General features: G+C 41.0%; 1 protein-coding gene across 1 annotated transcript in view; it reads right to left on the bottom strand.

The window, feature by feature from the left end:
- elp4 (elongator acetyltransferase complex subunit 4) overlaps nt 1-23,672 on the bottom strand; it is a 55,053-nt gene that overhangs the window by 21,775 nt on the left and 9,606 nt on the right. The window contains exons 4-9 of the mRNA XM_005745755.1: nt 22,873-23,007; nt 21,323-21,459; nt 18,551-18,635; nt 15,656-15,844; nt 12,305-12,413; nt 9,948-10,054 (exon numbers count right to left, since the gene is read on the bottom strand). Coding sequence (XP_005745812.1) covers nt 9,948-10,054; nt 12,305-12,413; nt 15,656-15,844; nt 18,551-18,635; nt 21,323-21,459; nt 22,873-23,007 — 762 coding nt within the window. The remainder of the gene's footprint in view (nt 1-9,947; nt 10,055-12,304; nt 12,414-15,655; nt 15,845-18,550; nt 18,636-21,322; nt 21,460-22,872; nt 23,008-23,672) is intronic.

Below are 23,672 nucleotides of genomic sequence, written 5' to 3'. Positions count from 1 at the left end.
TACACACACACACACACACACACACACACACACACACACACACACATATATATATGTACTTGTGGCACAGGGATCAAGCAGAAGTGTATTACATTCGATTAGACTCAGACAAATCTTTGCAGACTTGACAGAAAACACACTTGTCTGAAGAGGGGAGAAAAGATTCATAAGAATCCTCAGACTAACATATGGAGTAACCTTTGTGGCCTTCCGGGACTTAGGGGTGGTGGTATGGTTACGCGGGGGGGTCTAACGCTCCAAGGACTGTAGGCACGCTAGGGAGAGGTGAGCTGTCACCCCCCATTATGATCACTGCCTGTACCCATAAAGGGGGAGGGCTAGGAAGAGAGCAGGCAAAAAAAAAAACGAAAAAAAAAAACTGGTTCCTCTTTAACCGCCATCTAGAGCCATCCCTGGGCCTCAGAACCCTCGGACTACAACTGCCTCCTGGGAAACACTTGCACGCAAGTCCTTCTCATCCCTGGCTAGCGGTGGGGCATAATGTGTGCATGTGGGCAAAAGGAGGGGTTTGTGTGTGCTTAGTTGGGCTGTGTAAGCAGAATGTATGGATTTTGCGTAACAAAAGGAGACAACTGTGCATGTTTTCATAATTGGTTCAGAGTAAGAGAATACACTGTTATTCAGTTTGCCAAAAAACAGAGATGCAGAGAAATATAGTGCATTATGAAGCAACTCTCTTTCATTAAATGTAAACAGTAATTCAAGGGCTCAGTGTAATAAGAGTCCCAGTAGAAACACATTTGACAATCAGTAACTGACAGTAACTTTGTATTTCTTAAAACATCTGGGATGCAGTGCAGCAAAATAAAACTGAAGCACAAATAAAACAAACAAAATGTTCATGTTTATTATAGTGCAATATTATGTGCTAGTGGACGAGTAGCTTGCCTCAGATTTGACCTTTTGCTGCCTTTTGTGTAAGTTTGGGTGAGCGCTGCTTCTGTGCATTCTGTTCCCCAGATCCCACTCCTAACACCCCTGTCACTCACCATCACTCATCATTGTTAGGGACAAAAGGAAAGTTTGGTTAAGCCACACACTGGAGTGCTCTCCCACCCAGTGTCCACCCCCCACCCTCACACGTTCATGTATGTGTGTTAATACACATACAATCACACACACAGACGCGCACAGATTTCATTTTTATTTTCACAAAATAAATATAAAACCTCTGAGTCACACATGCTGTCTAACTCACAAAAAGGGTCGCAAACTTTTCAGTGAAGCATCATCACCTTGCCCTCTAACTTTTCTTTTGAACTGCAAGCTGTCCTTCGAATGGCCCTCTGACTCATCTACTCTGTATAATTAAAGTCTATTCAGGGCTCTATACATGCCCTAACTATCCTCCATCATCTGACTGAGCCTTTCAATGGCCACCTGTGAACTCTGAAGGACAGGGACACTTGCCCTCGTAAAATTCATGAGCACCACTACATTCAGCAGCCGGCTAACTTCACTCAATGGCCAACACCACTTTAAACAACTCTGTGTTGACTGTTGGGTGAATCCTTTTTAAATGCAACCATATTCACAGTAGCAAGGGTTAAGTAGCTGCCATGATTAGCTGAAACAAATGCCTGTATAGTGTGCTCGGGGAAGGAAAAAGAAAGAGGATCAAGAGATCCAATTTGTTTTTGTCATTGAGGGATTGCAGACAGTGAAAGTAATTTGAAAAAAAGGCTAAGTGTCCAACTGATCTGGTATTTCTAAGCCTACTACTTTGTGATGCAAACAAATTAATGAGTAAATGATGTAAGCACATTCTTTATGTCCAGAATCTAGAAATGATGGATTTCTAATACCAAGACTGTTGGAGTAAGAATGGGAAAACGAGCTTTTAAAAAAATGTTGACGTTCGAAGAACAACATGATTAAGGGACCAAGTTTCTGCTACTGTATTACTATAGTTATTGCACAATAGCACAGATATGTAAGGCTGACTGCAAATCTTTGAGATTTCACCTGACTGAACAATATGGAATCTTAACACAAGGCCACATCACTACCATTAGTAATGATGTTTTGAGAAAATTTTAGCGACAAAATGAGATGTGTGACCAAAAGGAAGCCAGAAAATGGGTGAAGAATGACATCTTCAATGTAAAATACATTTTGAATTCATCATTTGTTATCATTGAATGGCCTAAATGTGCAAACTGTTTGCTTGTCAAACTATTTCACAGGAAGATTAAACTGTTAACAAACTTCAAATTACCCGAAAATTAAAGGAGTCTCTGGGTTTTCAAATGTATTAATATTAAAACAGCATAGTACTACATCGGCACTGAGTGGACACATACACACACTCCTCCTCCTGACCCCCCAGGACACTGAGCGGTGAGAGTGTGGGAAAGTTATTTTTAGGACCCATGCAGACTGCCTTCCTGAGTTTGATGCTCCTGCTCCGGATCAACATTCCACCTTTGAACCACACCGACCATAGAGCCGTTTGTGCTCATGATGGCAATTTTAACGTTCTCTGCGGACCAACAGCAGGAAGGACACCGTTTCATTTAAAATGAGAAAGCCACTGCCTTTTGCATTTTTTTGTCCAACGATAATCATGGCAACAGTCTTTCTGTGCAAGTTTAGAAAGAACACGTTTTGAATGCAGAATATCTGTAATATTAAGTGTTTATATCTGGATTAATGCGTTTGAAAGTTCTGAAAGTACAAATTACCAAAATTTACCTCTTTTCAATTTTACATGCAAATTTTAAAACATACCCATTGCAGTTATTTATTCAGAGGTCTCTGAAATTAACCACTGAACATTTTTTATGCTGCTGGATGTATGTTTGTTTGGGGGGGGTGTTGTTGTATTTTTTAAAATCAGGATTGTGCCTGACTATGAGGAAAAGGAATATCAGAATTTACAGTGGCAAACTTGACACTCTTGCAAAGAGTTTTTAAGACTTGCACGGAAAGTGCATAAACCTAAGGCAAAATTAGACAGAGTCTTTAAAAAGATAGGAAATAACAAAAAGTAAATAAAAATGAAGAAGCCAAATATACAGTGAGACTTAGTTTATAAGCACCAGAGGGCCTATAGTTCTCCAGTCACTACCATTATGTTAATACGAGCCCTTTTTGAACAGGCTTACACATACCCTATAGTGCCACAAGACCCCATGGATGCGGGGTGGCATACATGTTATAGCCTTTTTGCCTTTCTCTAATGGGAGCTGAAGACAACTAGGGCTACTTTAATCAGGTCTGAGTCCAATGTGGCCAGTCTAGTCTGATGGGGGCTGAGTGGTCCATGGACCATGTTAAGGGTTCACTGCTCACTGATGAAACAGCTTCACTTCCAGGATGAGTTCAAGCAGACCACACTCTTACTCAATCTGGCAGGAGGAGCACATATGCCTTGTTTTGTTTTGCTTTAATACTGTCTGTTTGAAAGAAAAGTTTCGGCGTTTTGTTGATATGGTATGGAGGGCAGCACATTTGGCTGCCCCAAATATTCTCGCACTGAGCTTTGACTTGGCTACAACAAACACAACTGCTACTGCCTTTTCTCCCTAGGTGCTGGACAATGAAAAAAAATGCTCATTTGGACTGTTTTAACCAGTGTCTTTAGTGATTTTCTGAACCTTGACCTTGCTTGCACAAGCACATCTTTAATAGCTTGGCAGACCACATATAGCACTACAGGGAGTAACATTTCCACTCCCACACATAAAACTCTGCTGATTTGTTGTGGCATTAGTGGAGTGGATTTGGTTGTAGGTTTGTGCTTGTCTTAATTAACACATTTATCAAAGGTCGCTATTTAATAAATACATAAACTTGTGCAGACAACCTGAATCGCACGGATGTCAAGTGCACCCAAAAACAAACAACCCCCCACACCTCTTAAGAAAAAAAAAAAACTTGCACATTTTTGCAATCCACACACACACACAAGACTCAGCCACGGTATGAGCTAGGCTTTTCAAAGACACATGCACATTTGCAGAATAGATAAAAACTCTGCTAAATAATAGATAACAATCTGATGTATGTTGAGAATATTGTTCAGCTGAGGGGTGCGATGGCGTGCTACTGACTGGCCTGCACCAAATTGTCTCTCTTGTTTTCATACACGCACAAACCATAAGCACACCTCATTCCCAAATGCAACAGAGGTTGATGTGCACCAAGGGAGGAAGTATAAATAATTCAACTGAAATATTATTCCAAGGGTACCATTCCCATCTGATCGTGATTCCCAAGCCACATGTGGGAATCACAAGCAGGTGTATGGAGTTTTCAGTGTCATTAATAGGTTCAGGAAATCCTGTAAGCCCACTGTTTCAGATTTCTTTTCTTATCCGACGAACCGTCATTATGATCTGCTATTGGAAGTAAATATTAAATGACTGGGTTCAGCTCTTTCTCCATTTCTGTTCTTCTCAGCATTGGCTTTTCTCTGATCTTTAACACTGGGCATTATTGGAGACTTGGGGAGTCTTATATACGATTAGGCATCGAATACAAACAACCATATAAACAAATGTAAAAACAAGGCCCTGAAGCTTGTTCTCTGTCGAATTCATTATGTATTTTACAATTCTTTCTTTCCGTCCCTTTTAGACGGTTTGGTGCCTCTGAGGAAAAGCCCTCATTTTAATTAGACCTGACCTGAGAATCACTTAACTGCTCCTCTCCGCTCATGCCTTCCCCCTCCTCTCCAAGTCTTCGCTCTGTTCCTCACATAGGTCCATTAACACCCTTCCCTTGGCACCCACAGGCTTCAACAGGGGGCAGACGCAGGCGTTGTCTTAAAGACGTTTTGAGGACATGCCAAGAAACATTAACCTTCTCTATACACCTCCCTCGGACTCTTTCAGTTTGTCTTCCCGTTCTTCTCAAGTCTTATTCTTTTCATCACTATCATTATCCTCTTAATGTTATTTTCTGCTATCTTGTGGCTTTCCTCCAACGCACGGAAAAGTTAATTACTCACGTTCATGTCATGTGGGATGGAAGGTTTTTGGACAACTTGAGAAGTTTTTAGGAGAGAGGAGTTGGTAGTGTCAGAGGTAAATATATAATATAGTGTAAAAAAAGTTCAAATATGGTAGACTCTGCATTTTTAATAGCATTTATATATGGAGATTTAAATAATAGAAAAATCTAATCAAAAACAGATTTAGAGCAGTTCTAACAAGCTTGAAAGTCAATATTTGGTATGACCACATCCATCAACGCAGCTTGAATTCTCTTAGACAAGCTTTTTCTTTAAGTAGTCTTCAGGAATTGTTCTTCAGGCTTCTTGAAGGACATTCAAAACCTCCAACACCAGTGGCTGAAGGGCAGTCCCAAACATAACCGAGCCTCCACCATGTTTTACAAACAGCTGTCGACACTCCATGTTCTTCCTCCATCCTGAACTCCTTTACACATAATGACCACAGAAGTCTTTGCTGCATTTTTTGCCATTTCTCAAGGAGACGACTTTCAGATACTGTTCGACTGCTGTAGGTTTTTTAAATTTATTTTTTGGTCTGCTAGCTCTGTTGTTGTCCACTTGTCCAGTTTCCCAGATTTTTTAAAGGCACACTGCACACCATGCTGAGATATGTCATTTTCAGCTACTAGCTCTTAGAACTTCACCTTGTTGGTGAAAAATTATTATTTCATATGTGTCAAACGATTTTATCTTTGGAATTTTTTGTTGATTCAGCTAAAAAAAAATGGAAACAAATGAAATGTTGACAGGCAGCTAGTAACAATGTGACAAAAGATTCTATTTAAAATGAGTTCTTTGACAAGTTGTCTGTCATGTACAGACAAAACACTGTTTCATCCTTCTAGTTCTAGTTAGGTTCCTTTTAGATGCTTGAATAAGTCATAGGTCAACATTAAGAGGCTGAATTAAAAGTATTTATGCTGAAAATAAGTGAAAAAGCAACCAAAGTCCAAAGAAAATCTGAAGCTATCATGTTTTTATTTAATTTAATAACTGTACAGTACTCTGTTTATACTAACCATTATCCTTAATGTAAATATGTAAGAAAAATTGTGTATGTTTCTGTTCTGTGTCCTGTTTGTTGTATATGTGTCTTTCTGGCTGCTGTTACAACCAAATTTCCCCTTGTGGGGCAATTAAAAGATTATTCTATTCTATTCTATTCTATTATCCTTCAAAGTAAATAGCAGAAATTAATATTAACTGTACCTTGATAGGTGACAGAAATGGTTAAGCCATTTCTAGTTGACCCTGAGGCTGGTTTGGACTGACACCTCAAAAAAGTGGTGTCATACAAATGAACCAGGATGTGCAATATTACTACACGTAAGAAACTGTGATGTAATCCCTATATTTTATATGACCTTTGTCGTCATGTGTCATCCTTTCTTCACCAGCTTCCTTTCACTGACTCCTTTCTCTTTATAATAATGCAAAATACTCTAAAAATATAACAGTTCTCAATGACATGAAACTTTTCCTATGTATACACTACACCGCCATAGCAAATGACTTGTCAGAGCAACAGACATCTTCGCATAGCATCTCTAATAGAGGACTAATTTGACATAAATCCTTGTCTTATGGCGTATTTGACCCCGTGACCTACCTCTGGCACCCCAGTACCCCACGGGCACACTGCCTGTCAGTTTAAAGGGTCAACCAAAGGTAAAGAGAATGTACTATCTACATTCTTCAGAGCTTCATCCTTAAAGCATCTTCCCTTGTGAAACCACTGACAGAAGCCTGTATTAGCTGAGTGGCTGGGAAAATTCTCACACACATTGCGTGTTTTCAGAAAGTGTCTAACAATTAAGGCGTGTCCGCATTTCCCAATACATATTTGCTTGTGCCATTGCATGAATGTTAATATCTGTATGTGTGTGAGAGCAAGTATTGTTTGTATATGTCTCTCTGAGTATGTGTTAATCTCTTAAACACCTAACACTCCTCTACCTGCTCAGACAGGGCCACGGGTTAATTCTGGCTTCAGGCGTCGTGGCTAATAACTGCTCATCAACCGCAGCTTGAACTCTGAGAAACATCATGAGCTATCGTGGTGACCTTAAAAAAAAAGAACCAACAGAATACCGATTGAGAAATGGGGGAATTTATTTGCTAAAACCAAAACCCACCATTTAAAAAATAAAATCAAAACTAATAAATACAAGATCACTTTCTTATAAATAATCCCTGCACTCTGTGAGCTGGCAAACAAACACTTTCTGCATTCCAGAAATGTTAGGGGATATAAACATGAGTCAAACAGCAGTTAAGAAATTAGTTACCAGGACAAATCTATGTGTGGCTGGGGAGACATGCAGCTGCCTGACCGAGCTGGTGAGAAGGTAGCACTGTCAATCACCTGTCACTTTCCACCACCGCATCGCAAATTAATCCAGATAGATGATAAAAAGAAAGCTGCTGCATTCAGTGCCTTTCATATATGGAAAATGAGTCAACAGTTGAAAAAGGTACATAGCAACATGGATCTGTTGAAGACTGAGCAGTAGAGAAAATGTTGTATTACGTGGCTCCAGGCAGAAGAGTTGTAGCATGAGTAAATGAGGTGATTAGCAGGGATGGTGTGGGCTGTCACACGTCAGACACCACGCTTAAAATCCAGTCACCATCTTATGTGTCAATCAGCGGCCCACCGAGGCAGTTAACCAATAGGTCAAACACAGTATACACTGAGCAATGTATGTGTGAGATGCACACCAGTAGACATATATACCCATACTCTGCAACAGTGAAGGAAGAGCACGTGCATTCATACCTTTGTGACATTTCTAACTCAGATGATGTACAAATTAATGACAGCGAATCACAATGCCAGAGAACACAACACAAAGCACATAATAGGGCATTACAATGACTAATATGTGTTTTGGCTGATTTGATGCATGACTGGTGATACGATGTTCTCTGGAAAATTCCCTAACATATAGCAATGTCTCATAGGACTGTGACATTTTATATTAAGTACGATCTTGTGTCAATAAGTGCATCCATTTTACAATCCTTAAAAAAATCATAGGTGGATATTGCAGAAGTTTTAAGCATATGTTATAAAGACACCGATATGGAAACGATATATATAAATCTTATAAAGTTTGTATCTGTCTTGTGTGAAATTTATATGAAAAGCATACAAGAGTGAAAACAGATATAAGATCCCTTGAAAAATTATATAAATGAAACTTGTATGTTTTGGATACTTCCTAAAAGAATATATGAAAGTAATGAGAAAGTGGCCGCTTTCATGAGTGAATCATATAAGCCTTATATGATTCACTATATTAAGTAAGCCAAATCTTATGCAAGTCTTTTATAAGTTTTTACTATTTCTTTTCCATATGGGCAGCGCAAGAGTATGACTCCCACTCAGCAAAAAACTTCAATAAAGCTCCTTAAACAAGAAAGGCAGACAAAGCTTGGTCTTAACAATGTGCTGCTGGAATATATGACAGGGGATCCAGGCCCCACAGAGCTACTGGGATTCTCTAGGCCTCTGAACTCCTGGCCTGCCCAATACAGAGCCTAATTAAAAGACCATTTAGGATAACTACCTTGACTTTTACAAACCTAATAAATCACTGGAGTGGTATGTTGGGGAAATCAGAGAAAGGAGGAGGGATTGGGTCAGACAGAAGAAAGGGTTGGAAGGGCAGTTAAGGCGGGCAAAAAAATGAGAAAGGATTGACCATAAGATGGAGGGAAGTTTGGGGGTGGCACAGGCATTTCTCTCCTCCCCTACAAATCCTGGCTGAAACAATAGGAGTCACTAAGAGCCATGGACCAGAGGGTGTGATAAGGTAATGATAATGTAATGAGGACCAATCATGAGGCTGAGCTAAGAGGAGGGCCCCTTAATTTCTCTCTGGAGTGGCAGCTCAGTGACAGAATGATTGCTCTGCCCGAGAATGATCGTGCAAAAGAGAAAGAATATGATCAATCATACATCAAAATGAATGAAGAAAGAGGAAGCCCATACAATCACCTAGGTACACACAGTAAAATAAAATGCAATCCAAGAAAACATTTCCACTCTAAATTCTACATAATTTCTATTATTGATGCCACAGTGGTTGTTGGTATAGGTGGTGTATTGCACTTCATTACATCATTTTGCTCTCTTGTGTATATAATATACTGGATAAAATGTTAGAAACATTCACTAATACTCTAATTAATTTTAAGTCATACATGCAAATGCACTAATGGGTCTTTAGATGTCACACTGGAATTTCAAGCTATCTTACATATTAAGGTAATGTTGCTCCTTATTAGAGTAAGCACGTAATCTGAGAGCTTTTCTTTCTCTCTGCAAACCCTGTTTGTTGCTGTTGCCTCATTCTTGTGGCTGAAAAACAAAAGTACTGAGTGCTAAACTAATGCAGGGTCACATCCTTGGATCAGAGTCATGGCTGGTAACAAATTAATGCAATCCCAACATAAAAACATAGAAAACTACATAATTAACTGTCATAAGCAGCAGAAGCAGTATTGTGTATTTATGATTATAGATGGATTTTTCTCACTTTGTTGCCTCTTGGCATTACACTCAAATAACTGTGGTAGCAACAGAGTGTAATCAATAGCTTCTCCTTTGATTTTGTCACCCAATAGCAGACAAAAGTAAACAAAGGTTGGCAGAGCTTCGCCTACGTGAGAGAGTTCTCATCTGCACGAAGCAAATGTAATCTTTCTTAATAAATAATTACTTTGTATCGACATCGCTTTTGGTTTTAGGTTAATGGCTACAAGGCAAGTTACAATTAAAATAGACCAGGGAGGTAAAATCAGAGCAACTAAAAAATTCAAACATTTTTTAAAAAAGAAAGAAAAACAAAAAAAATCTGATGAGATATCACATTATACAGGGTTTAACGGGTGTGACCCTTGGAATACTGTCTTTTTAATGAATAGATCCTGGTTACGCTGAGTACCTTTGACAACATACCTCAATACTGAACTGTTTTCTCTTGAGCTTAAAAGCCAGGTCCTTGTGGTCAGGGAGTTGGCTCGCCAGACAGTTCAGGTAAGGTACTTGGCGTACGTGTAGCAGGCCTGTGAAAGGAAGAGGGAGCAGATTAAACCTGAAATACCACACAAAGTAAGAGCTTCCTTTACTTCTTCCTGCCTTACTACTTCATTTATTACAGAGCATGTGTATTTTATTTGACTGTGCCAACAGAAAACCCCATCGTGTTTCTCACACGTGCCATTTTTTATATAAACATAAAATAAGTGACAGAATTTTACAGATTTACTGAGTTACTACCAACTAGCAAGAAATTAGCCTTCATTATTAAGCTCAATACCCCTATTTTGGAAGAATGCTGTTCCCCTGCACCTTTCAAGGTAACATTTTAGTATGTAGGCAGTAGCTGTATGAGAAGAGCTAATAAAAAATTACTAGTGACCCCACGTTGACCTCAGCAAAAACTAATATTAAGTTTGATAAATCCATTCATAAATGCAAGTCTTCATGTCTTTACAGTATTTTAGTAACAGATTATATTTTTGAATGTTTCAAAGTTTTGCAATGGCTTTCAAATGTCTAACTGATCATTATAAGGTGAAGGATTTTTTTTAAAGTTTGGGGGTTTGTTTTGAAAATTTGCATCTGTACAAGAGGATTAAATTTAAGGCACAAATTAATTGTAAAATTACTAACAACTAAATCTGCAATAGAATATACTGAGTAAATGTCATTGGCAGACTGAAATGAAGAAGTATTTTGTTCACATATCTGCATGTTAGACTTTTCCTATGATTTGGAGTATGAGCGAATGAAAATTGGCCAACTTACACTGGGACATACTAGAACAATAAAGACACAAGACAAAAACGCAAGCTACGGATTCTTACAAAGTTTTGGTGGATTTTTTTCCCCCCACTCTTAGTCCTCAATTAATTCACCCCAGTTTTCTTAAAACTGGTTACATACTGTAAAAGTAGGGAGGTATAAATAAGTGTGAGAGAGAAAAGGAGTGATCGAGGGAGTAATGGAGAAAGGAAGACAGACATAAAAAGTGGGGGATGGTGGGTTCTCTCCTCTGTGCACTTGGGTGATTTCCCCTTGCCTGATTTGCAGTGACAGGCTTCCCAGCATGCTTTGAGCAGCCCTCAACTGCTGCCGCAAACACGCACGCGCCTCCGCGCGCACACTCTCACACTCGTACCAGATGCGTTTGCACTCATGAGCACACATCAAAACAATTGTACACGTAAATGTATTTCATAACCCAACCAGAGATTCTCTGGCTGGTTGAACAGGGCAAACATATATTTGAACAAGGTGTGCAAACAATATTAACTGCAAATTAAAAAGAACGTTCTGTTTTGTTTTTGCAAAACAAAATCATTAAAAAAAATTATACATCCTCACACTCATGTTGCATGAGCTGAAAAGCCACCTGCCCTCACAATGCAGAGGAATGTGATCACTGCTGGGATGTGTGATCTAAATAAAACATGCTGTTGGATGAAAACAAAATCTGCCATTGAATGTTTTCAATCTCATCCCTTCATCTGTCACAACTAGGGCCGTCTAACACGAGGGGGGGGTGGAGGGGGGGGTGAGAGGAAAAGCGCAAGAGCGAGTGGGAGAGTTCGAGAGGCACTGCTAAAAATACCCAACTCGCTTAAACTGACCTTTATGCGTGGAGGGTGTGATAGAGTGACAGAAAAGAGGAAAACATGCCGGAGAAAGAAGGAAAGATGAAACTGTACAGAAAAAGTGATGGTGAGGATGAGGAACGCAAATACAAACTACGGTGCCTGCCCTCCCTTCGTGTTTCCTTATTTCTTTCTCTCCAAGTGTCCCTTACCAGTGTCCTTTCCCCTACTGAAAGCCTTGCCCTCCATTTATTAGCAGAGCATGCTGGCCACGGAGACATTGACCGAGGGATAGAGCGATAGAGGCAGAGAGGAAGAGAGAGTGATGGTGAGAATATCGATTCCCCAGTGTTGGTCTGCTCTGCTCCAGAGCCTCAGGGGTATGGGACTGGGGATGAGAGTGGGCGAGGCGAGAGGGAGAGAGGCTCTGCTGGAGGGGGGAGGCAGGGATGGAGGGTGGGGGCAGTGGGTGCGAGGGAGAGGGGGTACAGCGTGGCAGCTGAATCCCCCCCGGCCTGTCTACTGAGGAGCACGTCTGATTGAGCAGCAGCACACTAACGCGCACTGACAGTCTGGCCTGCAAGGGGGCTGCCCTGCCTCCATCCACAGCCCAGCCTCAGCCTTAATGCACTGCCTGTATGTATGTGTGTGTATTTGATGGAAAAGAGACAGAAAGATAAGCGTGTGTGTTCTTACCATGGTAGTCTTTGTAGAGAGGGTTGGTCTCTCTCTCAGAGCCTTTGAATGATTCTAAGGCTATGGCATTGTCACATAGCCTGGTAATGTTGCCCATTAGAGCCCGGTCCTGTAGGACAGAGACAGACCAAGATTGAGGGAGGGAGGGAGGGAGGGAGGGGGAAAGAGACACAGAACATTAACAGGTAATTAAAAGCCTCCTGACGGGCCATCAGAGTTTCAATTAAATTAGGTCATCATTTCCTGTGACCAGGTCATTTCTGCCCATGGCTTATGTGAATGTGATGAGGGATAGAAGGGAAAGTAGTGATGGGGCAAACAAATGGAGATAAACCTTACGTCATAGATTTGAAAAAAGAGAGAAAGAAAAGCATGGGAAAATGTGCCACACTGTAAATATTTCATTTCATCAAATGTTTCACGAAAAAGCTTATAGCTGGATAGCTGGTGCACAAACTTAAACCTGCACCCAGCAGGGGAGGACTGGGGAGAAGTTTGAGAAGTAACATAGGCTTGGAGTGGATAGCTCCCCCTACTGGTTTGCTCAGTGACTTGACAATAAAGTGGACAAATTAGGGCTGAATACAGTAGAGAAAAAGAATGAGGAAGGAATATACAAAAGGGTGGAAGCAGAGGGTAAAAGAGTGAAAGGGAGGAAGAGAGAGGGACATTGGGACATAGGGGGAGAGGGAGTCCTGCATTATTAATCCCTTTGCCTCCTGAATCATTCACATCCTTCTCTCTGTGTTGGCTGCCACCGCCTAATGCAGTTTTCATGCCTTCATGTCTTTTCCCCACTCTTTCTTCTTCCTTTTCATTTTTGTCCTACTTTTAAAGTATGCATATCCTACCAGTCAGTACCACCAGCACTTACAGAGAATCTGAAGTCACTCGTGCAGCAATTACAGCCAATTCGAGAGTTTCGATAAGCATTATTCAACACATTATTAAAAACACTAATGGCACAATATGACTCAGTATCTGAGCAATAGCCCATGAAAAACTTTATCTGTACAAATCTGTTTAGAGGATTATAACTCTTCTGTGTGCACATAAATAGATAGATTAGATTCCTTATCAAGGAGTGATTTGTTTCAAACTTTCCACATACAGCAGCTCAGTTTAATAGCAACAGGGCAGAATGAGGTCGGTAAGACACGCACATGCGCCTCAGCTTCTTGAGTTTTTAAAGCAATAAAAGAAATGCTCCCCTCTGCTGAATATAATTCTTTATATGTTATTTATAATTAATAAAGGGCTGTAACAAGACTCGTTTGAGTCCTGTAATTAAACTCTATGCTACCTCAATAAATTCAGATTAGGTCAGTGCAAATCCCCTGAAACCCTCAGCTTCAGCGGATGACCACTGTCTGACAGGTCACAGAGAGGGCCCAATGTTCACCTTATGCTGCAACATTACAGCTATTGTTGTTTTCATTTGGCTGTTTGACTCAATGGCATACAACTAATGCCACTGGGTATACATGTCATCAAGTAAACAATCTTATTAATATGGTCCCAACTCAGTCTGAGTGAGTTAAAGATGACTTTCTGATGATCAAAAGTTGAACAAAATGAAAATATGAAATATTCTCTTGAAGATATGCAAAGAAATAAAGTCAGTAACAGGAGTTATTTTACAATTGAAAAAACTGCTCTGCTCTTCGGAATTACAAGAATAGGCAAGTGCTATATTCATAGGTAAGACTGCAGCTTATATAAATGGTGTAGAGGCTATGTGGACATCTTTCTGGACGAGCTGCAATATTTACGTCAATCAGGACAACGCGTTAGTCTGAGCACCAGGTGAGTATAGATGAGAGTATAGATGCATTATGGGGAAGAATGTGAACTTTACATTTGTGTGTGGGATGGGTGTGGTAGCAGGACCAAGTAAGATTGAGGGGAACCGGGCTAAGACGAGCTTAATTAATATTTCAGATGGATTGTAGCACTGGGCTGCTGTGAGTAGGCTTTCAGTGAGTTGTTCAGCTTCCCAAGCTGCTCAATAATGCATTGAGTATTGTAGGCTAGCAGCGGTGGGCTAGCTGGCCAAGACAATAGAGCCATGGCCAGGTAGCCCATTGCTACTAGTCTAGACAGTTTTCCAAAGGCCATACCTTCTCCATTATAACTATTTAAGAAATGCTCTGGCACAAAGAAACTCTTCTACCATGTCAAACTAATTTCTGTTATCAGTTTAAAATGAGTAGGTTTTACACACCACTGCCTTCAAATGATTAATCACTTTACTGAGTGAATGAAATTCACATTAATTGTATAACTAAATTATATAACTAATAATAAGGTCACATAGCCCTAATTACCTCTATGTTGGCTTAGTTACTGAACACCTGATTCAGTCCAAAATCTCCTCTCCTGTTCTTCCCCAACTCATTCACTTCTCTCCCCAGGGTGGAGGAGGGGGAGGGGACAGATTAAGGGTTTGGAAGCTTGGCCAGAGTGGGACAGGGGGACCGCTCCCACCACAGCTGACATCTGCTAGTTAGCCACTCTACCTTTTTTTGACTAGGCCAAGGCCGCTGTGCAGTGAGCACATATAGGCCTGGAGCCAGAGCAAGTTATGACAACACAGCTGTTCTGTAAGTTACTGACCTATATCTCTGTATAAAAGGCTCAGAAATAACAGTGTTTTCATGCTCATGTGATTGAGTGAGTGAGTAAGAAAGTAGGGTGTTACAGTAAAAGAGTGGGCAGGTTGAAACATTTTGGCAGAAAGTCTCAGATGGCTTTTCTGGTGAGTGTGCTTCTGTGGTTGACTGTCTGGGGGAGGGCTGTGGTTTGCCATATGCCTCAGCAGATGACTCCATCTTCACACTGAGAGGCCAGACTGGACACAGGCGCATGCACGTGGACTCCCCCCAATTGCCTAACCACACCACCCACCTCCTCCCAAGATTTACACTTACAACTCGCAACTGCAAGGACTAATATTAGTAAGATAATAAAATACATACACAGGCTCACACTCTGCTTAAAACTCTAATTTTAAAAACAGCACCATAAACCCCCTAACAGATTCAAAGGCCTTTAAAATAAGTATGCAACTGACTGTGTTTGCTGCAAAAGCATGGCTTCCAGGAAGTGGCCTGAGTAATACCAAGGTGACACTGAACTACAGGGTCAGGAGGATGACACAGTACAAAAGACTTCATACTATGCACTCTACTAATAAAAAAGACATAATCAAATCAAGTTTAGAACATCCCACTGGAGGAAAGAGACACAAGAATAAATGTTTTTGCACGTCATAAAACTACCGACAAACCTCTTTCAAAAAGAGATTCTCAACTATGTTTAACTGTTTACACGTGTCAACCAGTGTTTTACCTGAATAAGATGAGAAGGAACAGTAACTACTGCAACTGACAGTGATGACCTCAGTAAGGCACGCAGTCCATAAAGAAAGGTAGTCAAGGCGTGGTTATGCATGGGGTCGTCGTGGCAACTCAGGTCATCATTCCACAAAGCTGACCCAAGAGAGTGAAGCCCAACACGCAAGATATTACGAGACATGGACTATAAGATAAAACAAAAACAAAAGAGAAAAAAAACAGGGTCAGAAACACAGAAAATATTCAAGAAAGAGTCATGCAAATGTGTTTTATTTTACAGTACAGTCGAAAGCAATAACACTGCTTCTGAACATTATCTGAGAACCGCTTTTAAATGATTTCAGTAGGCTGCTGTGGTCTTGGGTAGTATTCCCAAACTTTGGAAGAGAGCGAATGGACAGTCTGCTTACCAGCACAGACAATCCGAACACAGTGCCCAAACGTGACTGGACACAACTGCCCAATCACAGAAGCCATCTGACACACGCACAATGGACCTGTCAGACAGGCTTCCAATATGGCCGCCACCCAGAAACTCCAGCACATTCTTGGCACCACAGCGATGCGCTGCAGCCAAGGGGGCCTGGGTAAGGGTGGAGTGCCTTCCCTTGAAACCCCCCCACCTCACTACAAGAGATCAACGGTAACCCACTCTCATGGGCAAAGAAAAAAAGTGGCCAAACAGTGGTGGGATATATATATCACTGAAACTGAAAGAATGGAGGAGCCTGTCCAAAGTGTGAGAGTTTTTTAGCCTTTAGTACAATTGCCTTTTATTTGGGGTTTCGTAAGGATGGCTCCTAATTACTGAGGTGAGAGCCAAAAGTGATTAACAAAGTCTTGGCCTAAAATCTGCTCACTTTTTGCTTTTGTCCCCCAGTCTCTTCTCTTCTTTATCCCTCCCCCTCTATTATCTCAACCCTCCCGAAATCTCCTCTGCCCCACTCCCTCCTGCTTCCTCTCCCGACAACATGACCTAAGCTTCATTTGGGTCTGGAGCAGAATCACAGGGATCTTAGAAAAATAAACCCCATTGTTTCTGGGAGATTTTTTTACAGTCAACTCATGTTGACTCATGTTATTCACCACCAGTGCTTCATTTCTATACCTTACTATGCTTAAATATGAGTTTTATGTGCGCTTCCCTTAAGTCACTTTCTTTGTTGAGCAGTCTCTTCAATCACGGGTTTTGTGGGACACAGAATTAGAAATTTATTTCTGATCCAGGAGATTTTTTTTTCTCTTCTTTCTCTTTTTAAGTGCCCTTTCTCACTATCCCTCAGTCATGTCTGTCCCGTCTGTAACAACTGAAAATAAAATAAATAATAACAACAAAGGTTGATCAAATGGACCAATACAGCAAGGCCGTGATGATCCATTTGGCAAAGTAAATCCATTGGGTATCCTTGTTGGTCTTCAGACAACAATTCTGACGGCTAAAGAACCAAATGGGACAGGCAAAAAAAAAGAAGAAATTTATTTCTATGTGCAGCCCAGCAGGGGGGAGCTGTGGTAACATCAGTGTTGCTGTGGCAACATTAGCAAGGGAGGCCAAACTTAACTCCTATAGTTAAGCCTATAGAAAAATCAGGGAACAATGCCAATAAGGTCCAGCCAGAAGCCAGCCATATAGACTACAACAAGCCTGGAACCCCGACCTAATCAGCCAGTGTTTGTGGAGGCTCACACAACTCAACGGAATCCACCAAAAACATGCACAGGGAGATTAATCAACATTGTAATCTGTTATTTACAATTTATATTAAACCATCACAATATGAGCAGTCTCCCAAAAGCAGATAAACGAATCAACATAAAGATGCATACACACTATCATCCATACTGGCCTTTTTTCTGTGTGTGCCCATGTCGCCCTGTGCTAGTCTGCATTCCTGGACTGTGCCAACAGCACATCGGGCGGCCACACTGCTTTAATGATGTCAGCAGTTAATCTGGTGTGTGATTGACAGCGCTTGGGGAGGGAAAGTGGGGGGTAGGGGAGGTAAATCTTGTGCGTGAGTGACAGGGGGGGAGAGGTGGCTCCAGGTGACAAGCAGAGGGGTCACAGAATGTAGGTGAATAAGGCGCGCACATATGTGTGTGTTCATACATGCACATGCACACACTGGATCACAAATAATAGAGTTTACATTCTTTTGTGTATGAACACTACTTATTAAGTATTGTTTTAAATTAACAGTAGGACATTTAATAAACAAGTATGGAAAGTGAGGTAGATAAGGCCACAAATGCTTCTGGCACTCTGAAGAGAACCGGTGATTATTCCGAAGATTTATGTCAAAGATAAGACACACAGCTGGGAACACACAGGTGAGGTCAACCTGAGCAGGTGAGAAAGAGGTAAACAGGCTCAAGTAGTGGTTGGGGGTCACAGATGCAGATCTAGTATTTCCCTCTGTGCTACTCCAGTGCTTGTAACAAACATTTATATGAACAATAGCTTGTAATTAAAAGTGAGCTTAAGACGTGGTATTTGTAACCTGGTACAGTTTCAGAGTTCAGCATCGTTGCCATACACTTACCATAAACAATAATGCACACGAAACATGGTTTAGGTTATATCACAGAGATTTGGAACACCCAGCACTGATAAGTGTTTCTTTGAACATTTTAAAGGCTGCAACTGGTTGAATGGGCAGAAAGGAGCAAATTTAAAACTGAAGGATCACCTGAAGTGGATCATATTTTTATTCGATTGTTTTGTTTACAGTTTTAGCCAAAAAAGTAAACCCATAGAGTTACATCTTTCTATGTGTATTAGATGTTTTTGTTGAAGGGACGGGCTGCAATAATTGAAAATACAAACTGTAATTGCAAAATCATCCATTTCCAGACTCTCAAATGAAACAGATATAATACTGGTTCTTACCATGGGGGTAGACAAATCAAAGCCTTCTCTGTGTATGACCTCTTGAAGGGACTTCAGCAATGCAGAGTAAGACTCAATCATGCGACTGGAGAGAGCACAGGGTAGGGCAGAAAGAATGGGAACAGTGAAGCAGACACCCAGAAAGAGAACACAAAAGGGTTATTTAATATATGTAAATTGTCACTGAGACTATTTTGATAAAACTGGGCCAAGCCTATCACCGCAGTAGTTTAATCGTCTATGACTGCAGCATGTTCTTCCTGACTGTGCTTTTCTGTGGCCACTGAAGCAGACAGATGATCCATATCAAGAGATCCAATTAATTTATTTGGTTGATTAAATTACAACATGACTGGTTCTCTGTCAGCTCCCTGAGGATCTGATTGTGCCGAGACAGACAGATAGACAGATGAGACGCGCATATGCACAAACATACGCACAGCAAAGATGATACGTGAGAAGGACAGGAGAATTAATGGGTTGATATCTAAAATTAACAGGGAACAGCATTTTGGGTTTAATCAGGGGTAAGATGTGCACCACTGCCAAAGGGCATACAGTGTTATCAGAGCAACATTTAGCAACAATCAAGGGACTTCCGTGTGTCTATAGGATGGCCGACAGGAATGTTAACCCCATCTTTTTACACAAGACCCTCCACTTAAGAACGCCCCACCATTGTAATGACCACTCTGTGGTAACTCACACTGGGCTGCTATGTCAGTTGTCAATTCGACCTGCAGGCTACAAAAGCTGATACACATAGATTGGTCACACGCCAATAGCCATGTATAAAGAACAGTAATACACACTCGTGTTGATTACACTTGGCCAAGTATATCCATGTACTCTATTTCAGTTATTCAACACAACAATGGTGCCTCCTGACCCCGCTGTGGCTAATGATAGAGCTGGCTTGGTGAAAGAGGGACACCTACCCTCCACGGCCTCTCTGCCCATGCCCCAGCTCTGAGGTAGGGGGCTGGGATGGTGTGACATGTAGTTGAGGAGGTTGCTACTGGTTGGCAGCCATTGTGAGAGGCAGCATTGTGTTTTAGCTACCCCTACTGAGCAGCCCTCATTCAGGTACCAAAAAGGTCTAGGTGCTTAGCTACAGGGGCTAGTGCGTCAGCTAATTAGGATCATGCACAGGGAAGCTTCTTTATCTCAGCGTTCCTATTTCAGCAAGGGAAGAAAAGAGGAGAGAACGGGGATGCTTGGTCTTAAACAACAGGATCTGTATCACCTAGAGAGCAATTTGTGCCAATTATGCCTTCAAGTGAAACGAAGCAATTTAACAGCTAGGGTATCAACATGGGGCTTTGGACACGTGCAAGGGGGAGTAGCCTGCTTAGGAGTTTGTGTGGTACATGTGCGTGTGCAATGCACTGTGTATGTGAGCACATGCATGTGTGTTAATACCGGGGCGGGCTTGGGGCACAATGCTGCAGTGCAGGTGTAGTTTCCCGCTGTCAAAATGCCTGTGAGATCTATAACCCATTCAGACACTACAACAGCACCACTATGTCAGGCTTACTCAGATTCATCAGTGGACACGATTTTTTTTTTTTTTTTTTTTTTTCCATTAGGCAATGTTGAGTTATAACAGCTAGTGGTGTCCACTTTACCATCCACACTTTTGAAAGTGAATGTTAACAAAATTCAGTGTATTGGGACAGTTGCTCTGCTAAAGAGTCTGTTTGCTGACATAAAAGAAGAGTGATACCATAAAGCCTCCTCCACATCCTCTGTGCTCCAGATTGCTATATTTACCCTGTGTGTGTGTGAGTGTGCCTTCGTGTGCACTTGTGTGTTCAGCAACACTCTTTGAGTAAAGAGCCTGCATGACCTCTGAACCCTAAGTACACTCAATGCAGGAGAAATCAAACAGACGCTGAGCAAACAAGGCCCTTATTTGAATAGACATACGCAACCTTTCCAAGAGCCTGAATGACTTGGGCCAGTGGCACGCTGCTCAGAACAGAAGACAAACCAGCCAGATTTTAATGAATTTGCATCAGTATATTTTTGAAAGTGGACATTTGACTCAAAAGTACAAAACAATGTGGATACTTTTGAGCAGGTATGTAAAAAGCACAAAAAAGCGATTTCAGCCTTACAGATATGACTTTTTCGTATTTTGAAGAAAATCAATGAAAAGCATAAACTATTAATGCAAAATTTAGCAAGATGCATGCTTGCTTTGCTGCTATAACTAATGAAAACACATAAACTTGACTGATTTGGGGAATAACAGAAAATTAGGAAATATAATAATCATGTTTCATATAATTAATTCAATAGCAGTGGATCCTAGACTCAAAAAGGGACATATACATGATAAATTATGTTTTGTAAGCCATTAAAAAATATACTGTGTAAAATTATAGACATTAAAAAATGCAATCAAGAAAAGAGAATATAATGATTATTAATCAAATAACAAGGAAAGCAATTATACCTTGCAAGCCTAAAGTTTAATAATTTCCTACAAATCTTAACCAAAGGGAGAAACCTCAGTCCTCTCATACTCTCTTCTTTAATTCATGTGACAGTTACAATACAGTAATGTTACCTTAAAATGATGTTGGTCTGTTTGCATTGTACCTGTATTCTGTGAAAAATGCCATGTTTGCTTACCTGTGTTCTGTGGATGATGTCTTATTTGTATAACTGTGTTTTGTGGGTGGTGTCGTGCTTGTGTGCCTTTGTTCTGTGGATCGTGTCTCATTGGTTTCCATGTGTTCTGTTGATAGTGTCTTGTCCTTTTACCTGTTTGTTGTTGATGACTGGGTGGGATGTTCTGGAAGGTGGAAGCGGTGGCACTTGGCTGCCTGGCGAATTTCTGGCTCCATTGTCTTGGAAACATCATAGTAATGCCCAAATCGGGAAGAAGAGGCCAGGGCACTCTGAAAAGGTCAAAGGGTCAATTTTTGGAAAGTGAAACAATAAAAAATCTAACCCAATTAATTTAAAAACCACTTTCAATAAAATCGGACACCTCTACCTGCTTTGAACTTTGAACTAAATAATTGGTGTGTATTTAATGTTTTTCAAATAAGAATAGAACAGTTCACAAGAAAAAAAAACTTATTTGTTTTCCTAATTTGTAAAGAGTTTGTTTTTCCGCTCCATGGTAAAGCAATTGCATTGTTTATGGGTCATTCCTCCACATTCCTACAGCAGAGAAGTTAAATAACCACTATGACCACACTCTTAATCATTTCTTCACATAAATGTCCACTTCTGGCTGTGAAAGCAAACGCATCATGGACGCAGGGAAGGCGGATGTTTTCCTGCAGCTGAAAGAGAGAGTTTTAGCTCTTCTCTCTGAGTGAAACCAGGGATTCTATTGTTAAAGGGGCCCTTAATCTACTCCTAATCTGGATTAGGGCCCCCGGTGTGTCCCTCTCCTGGCGGGACGAGGGGGTCAGGAGGGCAGGGGGGTCAGGAGCTCATCTTCTCTTTGTGAGCTAGGCAACCCGCTTAGCGTTCCATCCCCGCCCTGACGGCCTCACCTTTGATCTGATGTCTTCATCGGGAGAGCAACTCAGTGGGCTATGCCAGGAGAGGTGTGTGTAAGGGGAAAGTAAGCGTTGACTCTGCGGGTGAATTTGGGATGCAAATCCTCTGGTTGGGCTTACTAGTGGTTTGTAAAGACGATTTTACAGGGGAAGGGGGAGAGGTGAGGAAAGGACACAGATATAAAGAAGTTTCCAGGGAGAGAGAAAGAAGGAGAGGATCCCCAGGGACACACTGTGTGCTGTTAATCCACATAGCGATATGGATTATAGAGCAACGGGGGTAGACTGCAGAGAAGTAGAAGGGGAGGGTCACCTCTCCTCAAAGCGGAAGAAAGAGTGTAGGGCTGCCGACCCTAGCAGGGGGAAAGGCAGGGATTTGGGGAAAGACAGAGGCGCAGGTCTGGGTCATAGGGTTGAGCGAGCAGACATGTCAATGCACAGGCTGCAAAGTACTCTTGTTTCCCAGGCTAAGCAGGGGTGCAGGCGTGTGTATATGTGTGTATATGCAAGTTGGGGACCAGTGAAAAGCCTACCTATTGCCAGTTAAGTGTGAGTAATCTGGCCCAGCTCTGAAAGGAGAGGCTGAGGCCTCATTCACCCCACAAAGGAGTTTAGAAGCTGATAGATTTAGTGGTTGAGACAATTGCCAAACCACTAAAGACCAGAGTGCCAGTGCAATCCATTGGCAAATCATCATTAACAGAGACACATTTTGAACTTTTAAAAATTAAAAAAAGATTACCTTTACTCCAACACAATAGGAGACATTATATATAATGTATATATCAATCTGACTACCTGTACTTTAGGTAGATTCTGATAGCGCCAGGCAATCTTCATAGCATCCAAATTGTCCTGGGGTTCACAAGACAGCCTGGGCTGTTCCACAGGCTTGTGAATGGCCACATCGTCCAAGATGGGAGCAGGGAGTTCCTGTTCAAAACAGTACATTACACTTCATGTAACTGGTATAAGGGTTAGTTATTTCTATTGGTATGGAAATTTTGAGTAGAATATGGGGACTATGGAAAGTCCCAGTGTAAGAAGAACCTGGGCATCAGTTTATTATGATAAAAAAAATTTTTTTAAATCCATATAAAAGAATTAGAATAAACAGATACCTGTCATTATTACCAGTGGTGGGTCAAAAACTAGATCCTGAATGATTTAGCATCATAAGTGCCAATGAGTTTCTAATAACATGGTTTTTATAAAAGTTTATGTGCAGGCCAAATATTTTAAACTAAAAACAACTGTAGTGGCAACACAGCAGGATATATAATCATGTGTATTACATTACAAAAAAATAATAATCTAAAGACTGACTCATTGCAGAATTTAATCTCAGTTTCTAAGGCTTAACATAAATACAATGTGGAAAGAGAGCCTGATAAGAGACTCAAAACTAAATCTCTCTAGTTAAGTAACAACAATACTACAGTGCATCACAACTTCATTTCTCCTTCTAAGCACTTAACTGCATCTTATGGTAATCCATAAAGAGGAACCTTAACATCAGAAAACTAGAATACTGCAAATGTAGCTGTGAAAACACTAAATGATGTGATATATTCCCATTGGGAGCCCCCCTCTCTTAA

Source organism: Pundamilia nyererei, unplaced genomic scaffold (assembly GCF_000239375.1).
Source record: "Pundamilia nyererei isolate P.nyererei 1_Seehausen unplaced genomic scaffold, PunNye1.0 scaffold00166, whole genome shotgun sequence".
Classification (NCBI taxonomy): domain Eukaryota; kingdom Metazoa; phylum Chordata; class Actinopteri; order Cichliformes; family Cichlidae; genus Pundamilia; species Pundamilia nyererei.
This window is presented reverse-complemented; position numbering and strand designations above follow the sequence as displayed.